The sequence below is a fragment of the Sciurus carolinensis genome, chromosome 15 (genome assembly GCF_902686445.1).
Source record: "Sciurus carolinensis chromosome 15, mSciCar1.2, whole genome shotgun sequence".
NCBI classification, from domain to species: domain Eukaryota; kingdom Metazoa; phylum Chordata; class Mammalia; order Rodentia; family Sciuridae; genus Sciurus; species Sciurus carolinensis.
Genome location: NC_062227.1, coordinates 32040329 through 32054742, shown reverse-complemented (window position 1 = coordinate 32054742; position 14414 = coordinate 32040329). Strand labels below are relative to the sequence as shown.

At 33.5% G+C, this 14414-nt stretch overlaps 1 protein-coding gene across 6 annotated transcripts in view; it reads left to right on the top strand.

Annotated features, from left to right (window-relative positions):
- Positions 1–14414, top strand: part of Esco1 (establishment of sister chromatid cohesion N-acetyltransferase 1) — a 76250-nt gene that overhangs the window by 35157 nt on the left and 26679 nt on the right. For all 6 annotated transcript variants that reach the window (XR_007105176.1, XM_047526361.1, XM_047526358.1 and 3 more), the window contains 2 exons: positions 2317–2431; positions 5445–5576. Coding sequence is in view for 5 of the 6 variants with exons in the window: in XM_047526361.1 (XP_047382317.1) it covers positions 2317–2431; positions 5445–5576 (247 nt within the window). In the remaining variant the exon portion in view is untranslated. The remainder of the gene's footprint in view (positions 1–2316; positions 2432–5444; positions 5577–14414) is intronic.

The window sequence follows — 14414 nt, the reverse complement described above, 5'->3', positions numbered from 1 at the left end:
TAGGGTCTCAGTAAGTTGCCCACACTGACCTTGAACTTGCAATCCTCTTGCCTCACTTTCCCAAGTTGCTGGGCGTGTGCCACTGCACCTGGCACAAATTTGCTTCTTAATTATACTTTTTTCTGTGTTTGATTTTCTCCCAGACTGGGAATCAAACCCAGGGCCTAGTGCATGCTAGGCAACCTTTCTACCATTGAGCTACAACCTCAGTTGCTTACGAGGTTTTTTTTGGTACTGGGGATTGAACCCAGGGGTGTTTAACCACCAAGCCACATCTGTAGCCCTTTTTTATATTTTTATTTAGAGACAGGGTCTTGATGAGCTACTTAGGACCTTGCTGATGAGGCTGGTTTTGAATTCTCGATCCTCCTGCCTCAGCCTCCCCAACCGCTGTGATTAAAGGCATGTACTACTGCACCTGGCTAATAGTTTCTTTCAGTTAAGTGCATGAGCATCTTTTCTAGCTTCCAACCTCATTTATTTAAAAAATTTTTTCTAGTTGTAGATGGACACAATACCTTTATTTTATTCATTTATTTTTATGTGGCACTGAGGATTGAACCCAGTGCCTCATAGGTGCTAGTCAAGTGCTCTATCACTGAGCCACAGCCACAGCCCCAGCCCCCAACCTAATATTTTAAAATTTTGTTTTCAGTTTCATTATATGAATTTTTATTTTAACTCCTCTCAATAGATTTTAGTTGTTTCTAGTTCATTCTATTAATAAAATGTTCTATAATAAGACTTACCTTTTCTTGTGTGATTTGTTCTATAGGATAAATTCAAAACTGTAAGACTTACCCTGCCTTGCCTGATTTCTCTCCAAAATAGTTCCAGTTTGTACTCCCAGCAATAATATTTAAGAATTCTCTTTCCCCACACTCCTGGAAATATTGAGTATTATCAACATTTAATTTAAATAAGTGAAACAGAATTTTGTTTTCTCTTAATTGAAATTAAGCAAATTCTTTTTTGCCATTTGGATTACCAACAAATATTAGTTAGGACAAATAAAGTGACTCAGGTGGGTAAAACTATAAAACTTAGAGGGCTGGGGAGATAGCTCAGCTGGTAGAGCGCTTGTCTCACAAGCGCAAGGCCCTGAGTTCGATCCCCAGTACCAAAAAAAAAAAAAAAAAAAACTTAGAGCATTCAGACTTTAGTAGGTGCTGCAGTTTTTTTGTTTGTTGAAAATTAGTTCTCTTGATTTTTTTGAAATTTTAATTAGCACATAATAACTGGACATTTATAGAGTAAACTGTAATCTTTCAGTACTGTACCAAATGTAATGATCATATCAGGGTACTTTGCACACCCATCACCTCAAACATATATCATTTCTTTGTGTTGGGAACATTCAAAATCTTCTACTAGCTATTTAGAAATACTCATTAGTTGTCAACCACAGTTACCCTGTGTGCTATAAAACATTAGAAGTTATTCTTCCAATCCAGTTGCATGCCTGTACCTATTAAACATCCTCTCCCCATTTTTCCATCCCTCTCCTTTCCTAATCTCCGAGAACCACTATTCTATTTATACAATTGTTTTTTAGCTTTCACACATAAATGATTTCATATGATATTTGCCTTTTATTTCACTTAACAGCCATGTTGCTGCAAATGACAGAATGTTGTCCTTTATTATGGCTTAATAATATTCATTGTATATTTATAGTACTTTTTTTTTGAGTGGGGAAAAGACGTACCGTTTTATTGCAGATTTGTTTGCAAAATTCAGACATTGTGATTCATTGAAATCATTTTTCTACCATCAAATATACATACCTTTTCTTTATGCTGGTAATTTTGTTTATTTTTGTTTTTCTCTTTTTTTTATTCTGACATTTTTTCAATAATGTAAGCTTTGAAGTGAGACAAATTTTCATTGTTATTTTCATAAATATTTTATTTTTGCTCTAAAAAAACTAAACATTGACATAATTTTCACCTATTTTGTATTTTCTTTAAGGAGTACTTTCTCAGTCATTACTAGAGTTGTTTTGGGATCATATTTTCTTTATCCATTTATTGATACATAAGTTGATTCCATATCTTAGTATAATTCCAGTTGATAATAGGGCCTTGTGCATGCTTGATTTTTTTTTTTTAAATAAAGATTTATACAACTTTAGATCTGATGGCTGGGAGGATCAAGGTCTGCATCTGGTGAGTGCCTTGATTTTTAACAGATTTTCTTTTTCCCCTTGGAGTTGAAATTTATCACTGTTGCATAGAAAATGTTTTTTTCTTTTCAGTGATTTGAAATGATAAGGATCTATAACATTCAGTAGGTTTTTTGTTTGTTTTTTTAAAGGGAGATGCCACCAAACCATTCTTGGCTTAAGTGTAATTCCCATTTGGAGATAACAATTCCAAAAGACTTGAAACTTAAAGAAGCAGAAAAAGCTGATGAAAAACAGTTGATTATAGTAAGTACACAACTTGACCTCTTTTGGTGAAATAGTGTTTATAAGCATTCTATTTACCCAAGGTGTTAAAGACTAAATTTGTTCCTTTTTTCCAAAGGTCCTTTTCATCATCATAAGTCTTCATTATGGAAAATGTTCCTGTTACTATTATAACCTTCCCTGCCGAATAAAAAATAGTCCATCCTCTAGCAAATAGTAATAATTCTGTTTCCATACTTCTAATTTCATTTATAACAAATTATGATACTCATATGTTACTTTCTTAGATATGTCATTTGATCACTATCCTTTCTCTGTAGTTGATTTAAGCATTAAAATAATGTAAGTATAGAATACATGATTACTTTAAAATTGCAGTTTACAGAAGGATAAACCAATAGTTAACTTGAAATAGAACATAAGTATTGTAAAGTTTGGTGGCAAGGTGATAAAAAGAGGGAGATGGTTTGATTGATTGAACACCTACTTTGAATGACTGAGAACAGTGTTAAAAATGAAAGGACCCAAAATAATAGGAACACTTATTATAGTTCCATCAGTGTAATCAAAGGATTTTTTTGAAACTAGATGATGGATTGTAACTTTTTTTAATTTTATTTTTTGGCTGTAGATGGACATAATACCTTCGTTTTTTATTTATTTATTTTTATGTGGTGCTGAGGATCAAACCCAGTGCCTCACACGTGCTAGGCAAGTGCTCTGCCACTGAACCCTGTCCCCAGCCCCCCGATTATAACTTTTAAGAGAATAACTTTCCAAGAATTATTTAGAAAATTTTCAGGAGGCATAGTGAAAGGAAATCTTGTTTTTATCATATAATATTTCTATTGTCAAATCAGTGTGGTAGTGAATCAGGATTTAATAAAGATTCTAGATTTGCAGTGTCCAGTGTGGTAGTCACATGTTCTCTTAGATACTTGTAGCATATCAGAGTTGAGATATCTCAATCAAGATATCTCAATTAAGTGTAAAAAATGCATCCTGTGTTTCAGAGACATAAAAGAGAATGTAAAGTATCTCACTGTTAGGTTTTTAAAAATATTAAATAAATATTGGTATTATTATTTTGTTAGAAAATGTTATTTAAATTAATTTCACCTCTTTCTTTTGCATTTTTTAACATGGCTACTAGAAATGTAAAATTACACTTTTGGATCACATTTCTGTAGTCAAGAGTTGCAGATGACAGTGTTGCTGATGGAGACCCCAGCTAATGGTTTTTTCTTTCCATTTTTTTATTGGTGCATTATAATTACACAGAATAGTGGGTTTCATTGTAGCATTTCATATTTGCACAAATATTATCAATTTCAATCCCTAGTACTAGTAATAGTTTTTGAATATATTATTCTATTTGCTTCATTCATATTAACTAAGTTAAGCCTTACAGGAAAAGGAAAAGTATGAAACACATACTATCTTCCATTTTATCAATGAGAAAACTGAGGCAGAAGTGCTTTCTCATTACTCTGATAAGTACCTGTTTAAAGAGATATGTGCACATCCATGTTCATTACCAATAATAGCTAAAAGATCAAGCCAAGTGTTCCTTGATGGGTGAATGTATAAACAAAATTCAGCATGAGTACAAGGGAATATTATTCAATAAAGAAGGGAATCCTAACATTTGATACAACATAGATGAATCTAGAAAATATTATACTTAGTTAACTAAGTTAGAAAAGACAAATATTGTGTGATTTCATTTATGAGAGGTGCCTGGAATAGTTAAATTCAGACATAGAAAGTAGAATGGTGGTTGCCAAGGTCTGGGAGGTAGGGGAGAATGTGAATTATTCAGTGGTTATAGAATTTCAGTTTTGCAAAATGGAGATTGGTTACATAACAGTGTGAATATACTTAATGATACCAAGCTGTATACATAAAATTGGTTAAGCTGATACATTTTATGTATATTTTGCCACAGCTGCAATTGTTTTTTTTAACTACCTGAAATAAGTTTCAGGTAACACTTTGTTAGTAGTTTGAATTTTGTAGAATGAAGTGTCCTGTCCCACCCCACTCCAAGGGTTCTGTTGACCATGCTGGCCTTGAACTGAAGGATCCTCCTCCAGCCTCAGCCTACAGAGAAGCTGGGATTATAAACGTGTGCCAGTACAGCCAGCTTCCCTTTAGTCTTATACACAATCTTTTATTTACCATTTGATTTTTCTTGGCTTTTTGACCCAGTTACAAGTTACTAGCGATACTGTTATCTTAGATCCTGTTCTTTTGAGTAATTAGTTTAATTTATGTTGCACAATTATATTCAGAAAGACTAAAGGCTTTCTGCCCTTTTAGTTTACTCCTACAGTTAGGTTATATTGCTAAATTTTTTTTTGTTAAATAAGGACAAGAATTGTTATGCAGCACAATTGTGAATTACTGGAGTATAGATGATTATATTCAGTTTTTTGTGCTTATTTAATACAGAGATAACATTGTCTTAAGAATTTCTGGTGACATCAAAATATTCTTTTTAATGTCTGTAAACTTTTGAAAACTGTTAAAACAGATTTTTAAGACATTAAAAGAGTCTATAAAACACTCTTTCCTCTAAACTCTAGCAGTATGATTATTGCAAATAGGAAATTTATATTCTTATTTAATGAGTTTTGGTTGTTAAGATTTTTGTTCTGAATTTGTAGTGTTAAAATTTTTTCTCTATTGGGGATACAGCTCAGTGGTAGAGTGCTTACCTGGCATATGCAAGGCTTCTTCCCTAGTACAGCCAAAAAAAAAAAAAAAAAAAAAAAAAGAGAAATTTCTTAGTTCTTTAAATTGTTATATGCTGTGGAAGGGAGTCATCAGGTTATTCAAGTGGACATTTCTTAATAAAAATGCACACAGATTTTGAACTTTAGCATCATAGTATTTGTAATCAATACTGGATGTTACTCATTATAGAGTAAGTCCTTTTCACTTTATGTTCACATTATAGCCTTCCAGAGTGATGTTTTGGAATAATTCTTTTGAGAAGAAAGAAAACCTTTTGTTTGTGTTTTGTAAATAGGACGCAGGACAAAAAAGATTTGGAGCAGTGTCCTGTAATGTTTGTGGAATGCTTTACACAGCTTCAAATCCAGAAGATGAAACTCAGCATCTGCTTTTCCACAACCAGTTTATAAGTGCTGTAAAATATGTGGTAAGTGGAATTTGTGAATTCTAAAATGTTAAAAATCAGTTAATTGGGTTAGGATCTTAGATGAATTGCCAAATTTAAATCATTGAAAAGTTTCTGATTTTAGGAAATAATGTGTACAAAGCACATGTATGTATTATGGCTTATTTTTAAACTAATACAAATAGAAAAACCAGGTAATTTATTCTGACTGGTTTATATCTTGGCATTTTTAATTTGTTGTTTCTGAAAGTTATTGTATCTTTTCTAAGAGATAATGCTATCAAACTTGAGTATGTTTCTTTAGAGTTTCCTTTGATTTTAATAATTATCTACTATTAATAAACCTATTTAGTATTCATGTAGCTTGGTGCAACATTGTATTTGGAAGTTGATAATATATATTATGTCAAATAGGTAGTTTGGGGATTTCCTTTATCTTGCTGTCATGAGTTTTTCTTTATATAATTAAAAGGAAAAAATACCAGTATATTACAATTCCACAAAGCAAATATGTTTTGGTATAATATATTTTAGTGTAAAATGTTTTGTAATGTCTTTGAGCCATAATGGTTATTATTAATATTTTTTCTGGAAATAGCAAAATTTTTAGCTGTTTTGAACCATTTCAGATATCTTGTGAAAATAGTAATTTAACGTAATTGCTGTTTACCCATATCTGAAATGGAATCTGTTTTTTTTCTATACATGTTACCTTCAGTACTGTACACTCACATTAATAAGACCTCCAGGATATCTGAACTGAGATCACCAATTCATTTCATATATGTCTTTATTATAGATACCAGATGTTGAATGACTTAGAGGTCTTTATTGGCCTTAGTTAAATTCATATGCTGAACTTTGGTAGAAGGCTCATTTTCATTGCTTGATTTTTCCAGTTGTTTCTACTGAGTATAGGTGAGGTTTTCCTGTTTTGTTTTTTGATTTTTGGTTTTTCTACTGTGGTCATCCCTTATATTCCTTATTTCATTTGCCTTTTTCATACACATCCCTCCTGTTGCTTCACTAAAATATAAGATGTGTGAAATAGAACATTTGATTTACCATTTGAAATTTGTATTTTTCCAATTTGACTATATTAATATCTTGTATCTTGTAAAGAAAAATGGTTCTATCAGGTAGCTAAATTATAGAATACTTATAGGCAAAATTATTTTAGTCAATTTCATACATATGAACCTGGTAGATGTCATTTCTATTCAGTCTATATTCTGATGATCCCTTAGTTTCCTCAAAATTTTGAAAGATTGTGTTTCAAAGACTTAATTTTTCACCCTAGGAAAATTCTTAATTTCTGAGGGAAACAGTAAGAAATCAACTAGGAAATAGTTGCTATACTCTTCCAAGGTGTAAGAGGAAGTTAATTTATCTGACAAAGTGTAGTTATCACCTTCTAAGCAAAATCTGACTGTGCTACAAGGCTACAAAGCACTGTTGAGACCTGAGGTCAGTATCCCAGCTGACCCCTCCTTGTACCTCCTTGATGGGACAGAGCTATGGGTTATTTTATTTAATTTTGAAGTAAGCTCAAGAGAAGGAATTGAGTTTACCAGTTGGTCATTCTTCGCTAACTAACATCAAGGTCACTGTTTGTATCTTTTGCTGTTTTCAAATGTAGGTATACATAGAATCTGAGGTAGGAACTATTCCAAAACATTGTAGAATTCTTATATATTATTTAGAGAATCTAAAAACATCTTAATGATGATCTGTTGTGATGACAGCTCTGTATTTTGGGTTGTGACTTTAGAACATTTATTGACCCAGCCTCCTGCGAGGCAGGAGAATCGCAAGTTCAAAGCCAGCCTTAGCTAAAGTGAGGCACTAAGCAACTCAGTGAGACCCAGTCTCTAAATAAAATACGAAATAGGGTTGGGGATGTGACTCTGTGGTTGAGTGCCCCTGGGTTCAATCCCTGGTACCCCCGCCCCCCAAATTTTGTTGAGCACTTTGTATTGTGCCTTGCACAGACATTAAGCACTTGTAAGTGGTTGACAAAAACATTTTATCTGTTATGTTTGCTTTTTGGTGAAGAGCAAATAAAAGTTCTTTGGTGTTCTGGCTTCAATTCATGTTAAATGGACAGTGGCTAGGAACCGAAAATCTGTTTAAGACTATTTAAAAATAAAATAAATTAGAAAAATGAATTTTACTTTTTAAATTTTAATCTTACATTCTTTAGAAAATAAATACCTTTTTCTTAGGATAAAAATTTACCCTAGACAAGTAATAATCATTGTGCTAATTAGGACTTGCTAATGTCCTATTTTTTAAGTTAAAACTATAATATTAAAATTATGTAGTCAGCTGGGTGCAATGGCTCATGCCTATAATCCCAGTGGTTTAGGAAGCTTAGACAAGAGGATTACAAGTTCAAAGCCAGCCTTATCAATTTAGCCAGGCCCTAGCAACTTAGACCCTATCTCAAAATAAAAATTTTTAAAAAGGGACTAGGTATGTGTATCAACGGTTAAGTCCCCAGTGCCAGTAAATAGATAGATAGATAAATAAAGTAGTCATAGTAGAAATTGATGTCCACAGAATATAATTTTGACTGACTAAAGTATTTGTTTTTTCTCTTCCCTTATCTCTTATATTCTCATTGGTTTGGGGTAAGAGAAAATAGGTAGATCTTTCTTGATTCCTTCTTTTACCCCATGTGCCTCATTGACACCATTTGGGGAAATCATAATTATTGTTATTATTTTTTTCTTTTTAAGAGGCAGGGTCTATATTACTGCTCAGCCTGGCTGACTCAGAACCAAACTCCCAGTTTTTAGTGATTCTCTTGCCTCAGCCAGCCAAGTAACTAGGACTTCAGGTATATGAAGCCATACCTGACTTAAGGGAACTGAATTTTTTCTGACTTTAATTGATTCTATTTATGAAATAGGCTCTTTATGCCTCACTGGGAGGCTGAACTTGGATATAGACCTAGGAACCACTTCAGTTTCCTTCACAAACTAAGGTATTGTTTCCTAAAACTGTTATGAGAAAATTTCTTTGTTGTTAGGCCAGGAACCTATCAGGAACTATCAGAAACTCAGCTGTATTTTGAGCTTTTAGTAAAGGGTTCTTTGCAGACAAATTATTTTTAGGGCCTTGCCTTCAAGCTTAGTAACGGAGTCTGAAAGAAGTGAAAAGTTAATAATAAAAGATAAGTAAATACTAAAGCAATGAATCAATACTAATATTTAACTGTTTAAATAAATCATAAATTAACTTTGCAGGTTAAAAGTGACCATTACTTTGGTAGAACAGTGGATAGAAGAGGAATTTGTTTTCATTGGTGAGGAAGAGTTTTAAAATGAAGTCACCTGTGATTGACAGCATAGTATGACTGAAGGATGAAAAAGTATAACATCTTTGTGGGGAATAATGAGTAGAACTTTTAAATTGAGTCAGGATTTTGTTGGTAACACCATGAAAGATTGCGATATTTTGATTTTGAATGCTATTTGGACTTTTATTTTTTCTGTTCTTTTAGGTGTTGAAGAATTTTGAGCATTGTGAGTAATATAAATTTTAAAAACATTAAAATATACTTTGGTAAAATATAGGGAGAGAAATATTTCAGTCGTATATATAGAAAGAGTAGTACATATATGAGGAATAGTGCTGAATTTACAGTGACATTAGTGGAAATGGGAAAAAGTTGACTACAAGAGAAACTTCGAAAAACAATTTTTTTTTTTGTAGTTGTAGATGGACAGCATGCCTTTATTTGTTTATTTGCATGCAGTGCTAAGGATTGAACCCAGTGCCTCCTCACACATGCTAGGCAAGTAAGTGCTCTGCTACTGAGCTACAGCCCCAGCCCATAAGAGAAACTTCAAAAAAAGATTTGATGTGTCTCTAGTTGTATGCAAAGTCTATGTTATTCAGTTATTGCAGCCATTTAGTTGTTAAATAAAAAATGTTGTTCCTCAATCATATTTGCCAGTGTTCCATAGCCCATGTTGTTTGAGGCTACCACATTAGACAGTGTAGAGACACAGAATATTTGTGTTATCACGAGTTCTTTTCACCATTGCTGTCCTGGGCAATATAGCAAGACCCTATCTCTACCCCCTCTCCCCCAAATGTGCATGTGTATATACATATGTGCATACATATACATGTATTTATAAAAGAAACATTATAAATTCTATATCAGTTGTTTTTCTTCATTTTGCATTCAAGCATTCATTTATTTATCATGCTGAGTGAAATAAGCCAGTCCCAAAAATCCAAAGACCAAATGTTCTTTCTGATATGTGGTGGAAGCTCCCTCCACAACAAGGGAGGGTGGGGAGGGGAAGAATAGAAGTTAAGTGGATTAGACAAAGGGGAATGAAGGGAAGGGAGGGGGAATGGGAATAGGAAAGACAGTGGAATGAATTGGACATAAATTTCCTATGGGTCATGTATGCATATATGACCAGTGTAACTCTACATCATGTACAACCACAAGAGTGGGTTCCTAATTTGAATAAATTGTACTCCATGTATGTATAATACAGCAAAACACAGTCTACTGTCATGGGTATATAAAAAGAACAAATTAGAAAATATATAAAAGTTAACTAGAGAAAGAGGGAAATAAAAGGATTCCTGTATTCTACTCAGTCTGTGAAAATAATTCTGTCACAAAAAACACATCTTTTAGCATTTTAATTTTTACTGAAATCTTTCACATATTTTTAACTTATAATAGCAGTTTAAAACTTCTTTCTGCTAAGTCAGATACATTTTCTTAACCTCTTGACTTTTTCCCTCTTGATTTTGGATCATTATTTTCTATTTTTGTGCACAGTCTATTTTTCTAAAAAAAATATTTAGTTGTCATTGGATCTTTTATTTTGTTTGTTTATATGCAGTGCTGAGGCTAGAACCCAGGGCCTCACACATGCCAGGCAAGTACTCTATCACTGAACTACAACTCCAGCCCCTCTCTCTCTATTTGATTAGACTTTAGTTTTTTTGGAACTGTTTTAGATTCACAGTAAAATTCAACAGAAAGTATATAGAGAGTTCCTGTGTGTTCCCTAATTGCAGTAGCCTCCCCACTATCAACATACTTCATTAGAATGGTGTATTTGTTATAGTTGATAAATGTGTCAGTGTAGATTGACACATCATTACTCAGTCTATGGTTTAATTAAGCCTCACTTGGTTTTATATATTCTTTAGGTTTTGAAAAATGTTTAATGATACATTTATTGTTACAGTATCATAGAGAATAGTTTCACCACTTTAAAAAAAAATCCTCTGTTCTGTACCTCTTCCTCCCTTCGTGTGTTAGTTAACTTCTCATCACTGTGACATAATATCTGAGATATTTAACTTCAAGGAAGAAAGATTTATTTTGGCCCATGATTTCAGAAATTTCATAGTTGTTCGGTTCTATTACTTGGAGCCTGAGGCAAGGCAGAGGGGCATGATGGTAGAAAGCTGGGAGACAAAGAGGAAGGGACCAGAAACAAGGATTCCCTTGAACTAGGTCCTACCTCCTATAGTTTCCACCACCTTCCAATAGTTCATTCAAATTATGAATTCATCACTGATGAGTTAGAGCTTACCTCGGGATCCAGTCATTTCTTAAAAGCTCCACCTACATTACTGCATTGGGGACAAAACCTTCAACATATAAGCCACTGGGGGACATTCCAGATCCAAACCATATTATTCCCTTCCCTCCTTAACCCCATTTATCTTTGTGTCTGTAGTTTTACCTTTCCCACAATGTCAGATAGTTGGAATCATACGGCCTTTCTTGCACTTAGTAGTAGTATGCATCAAAGGTTTCTTCGTGTCTTTGATAGTTCATTTCTTTTTGATATTGCATACTGTTCCATTGTTTGGATATATGTATTATAGTTTATCCATTAACCTGCTGAAGGACATATTGATTGCTTTCAGATTTTGGCAGTTACAAATAAAGATGCTATACATATCTGATTATAGGTTTTTTGGTATGGACTTTTAAATTTTCAAGTCTTGGGTAAATATCAAGGATCATATGGTAAGAATATGTTTAGTTGTACAAGAAACTGCTGGACTGTCTCTTAAGTGACTATATCATTTCAGATATCCACTAGCAGTGAATGAAAGCAGAGCAGTCCTCTTGCTCTACATCTTTGTCAGCATTTGGTATTGAAAGTATTGTAGGTTTTTGGGGGCAGTGGTAACTTACTCTTGTTTTATATTTCTCTAATGACAAGTGATATGGAACTTTTTTTTTACATTCTTATGTATCATCTCTTTGGTGAGTTGTCTAGGTCCTTTGCCCATTTTTTAGTCAGTTGTTAATTTTCTTTATTGTTAAGCTTTAAGAATTCTTTGTATATGTGTGTGTGTATATATTTTTGGGGGGGGGGGTTGGGTACTGGCAACAGAACCCAGAGGTTCTTGACTACCGGCTTTTTTATTTTTTATTTTGAGGCACAGTCCCGCTAAGTTTTTTAAATCTCACTAAGTTGCTGGGTTGGCCTCGAACTTAAAATCCTCCTGCCTCAGCCACCTGAGTCACTGGGATTGCAGATGTGTGCCACTGTGCCCAGCTCTTTATATATTTTGGAAAACTTCGTTTATCAGGTATAACTTTTGTGATTATTTTTTTCCAATCTGTGACTTTTCTTTTGGCATTATGCCTCCCAGTGCAGAATATTTAAATTTTAGTGAAGTTTGGTTTATCAATTACTTTTCTCATTGATTGGTCTTTGATGGTATTATCTAAAATGTCATTTGACATCCCAAAGTCATCTAAAACTTTTTCTTCTGGTATCTTTTAGGACTTCTATAGTTAATTTGTTTTACATTTGGATTCATTTTGAGTTAATTTTTGTGAAAGATATAAGGTCTGTGTTTAACATTTTTTTGTATGTTTGGTGCTGGGAATTGAACCCAGGTCCTTGTGCAGGATAGGCAAGTACTTTACCACTGAACTATATACATTCCCAGCCCCAAGATCTGTGTCTAGATTTTTTTTTTTTTAACGTAGATTACCAGTTGTTCTAGTGCTTCTTCATTATGTCATATTTGTTTGCTCCTATATTCAAGATAAATTTACTATGTTTATGTGAATCTATTTCTGGGCTTTCTTGTGTTCATTGAACTGTTTGTTCTTTCACCGATACCACACTGTCTTGATTACTCTATGTTAGAGTGTTCATAGTAGTGTCAGTCCTTCAATTATGTTTTCCTCCTCCATTTACTATGTTGGCTAGTCTGGGACTTTTCCCTCTCCACATAAACTTTAGAATTAGTTTTAGAATTAGTTTTCTTTTTTTGGGGTGGGGGAGGGTACTGGCAACAGAACCCAGAGGTGCTTAATTACTGAGCCACATCCCTGGCTTTTTTATTTTTTATTTTGAGGCACGGTCCCACTAAGTTTTTTAGTATCTCACTAAGTTGATACTAATAACTTAGTATTAGTTATTACTAATAACTTCAAGGAAGAAAGATTTATTAACCACAAAATAACTTCCTGAAGTTTTTTTTGTATGGAGATTGAACACAGGGACATTTAACCACTAAGTCACATTCCCAGCCCTTTTTTTTTTAAGTTGTAGATGGACACAATATCTTTATTTTATTTATTTTTATGTAGTGGTGAAGATCGAACCCAGTGCCTCACACATTCCAGGCACACTGAGCCACAACCCCAACCCTCCCCAGTCCTTTTTGCTTTTTATTTTGAGACAAGGTTTTGCTAAGCTGCTTAGGGCCTTGGAAAAATTGTTGAAACCGGCTTTGAATTTGCTATCCTCTTGCTTCAGCCTCCCAAAATGCTAAGGTTGCAAGCCTGCACCACTGAACTCCATTTCCTGAAGTTTTGATTAGAATTGCATATGATGTCTGGGAAATAGTGAATGTTTTTTTGTAAGCTTTTATGGTACTTTGGGCATTATATATAAAAACAATAAAGATTAAAGTAGGTAAGATCCCATACTTGCTTACAAGATCTTTCCCTTCTGTCCATTAACTGTGGTGAGGGGCTGATCTCTTGGAGTTAACTATCAACTGAGCTGAGTCAGAATTGGATTGAAACTTTAACTTTCAGTTACCTTCTGCTTTTAAATTTCTTGAGGTTGATATCAGATGTCTCTTTCTAGTACACATTGGGGAATTAAGTTTCTTACTGGGTTCTTCTTACCTATTATAGGCTTGCTTCAGTCAGGAGCAATACTGATGAGCTAAATATATTGACTCACTAAGGCCCAGATGACTTTGAGATGAGAATGAGAGCAAATAAGTATTTTTTTAAGTTTTTAATTGTAGATGAACATAATACCTTTATTTTATTTATTCATTTTTTTGCTGTGCTGAGGATTGAACCCAGTACTTCACATGTGCTACAGGCATGCACTTTGCCACTGGGCTATAGCCTCAGTCCTCAAAGTATTTCTAACATATTGGTAAATTGTTGCCACCAGTTGAAAAGTGTTTAATTCATTTCTGAATCCTAATAATGAGATGTTTAGGATTCCTTAGCATATGAGCATAACAGAAAAGTATCTCATAATTTCTCCTTTTTTTAAAAAAAATATTGTTTAGTTATCAATGAATCTTAATTTGTTTCTTTATTTATTTCTTAGTTTATTTATATGCAGTGCCGAGGATCGAAACTAGGGCCTCACACGTGCCAGGCAGGCGCTCTACTACTGAGCCATAACTCCAGCTACTAATTTCTCCTGTTTGACTTTACATTGTCTGACTCAAGTATATTTTATGAGAAATATATTTCTATAATAGATTCAGATATTGTAAATACAGTAGGAGTTCACTTAACTGACAGAATTGGGAGAATTGGGTAAGATAATACCAAACAATATTTAACTTTTTGGTTGATTCAAG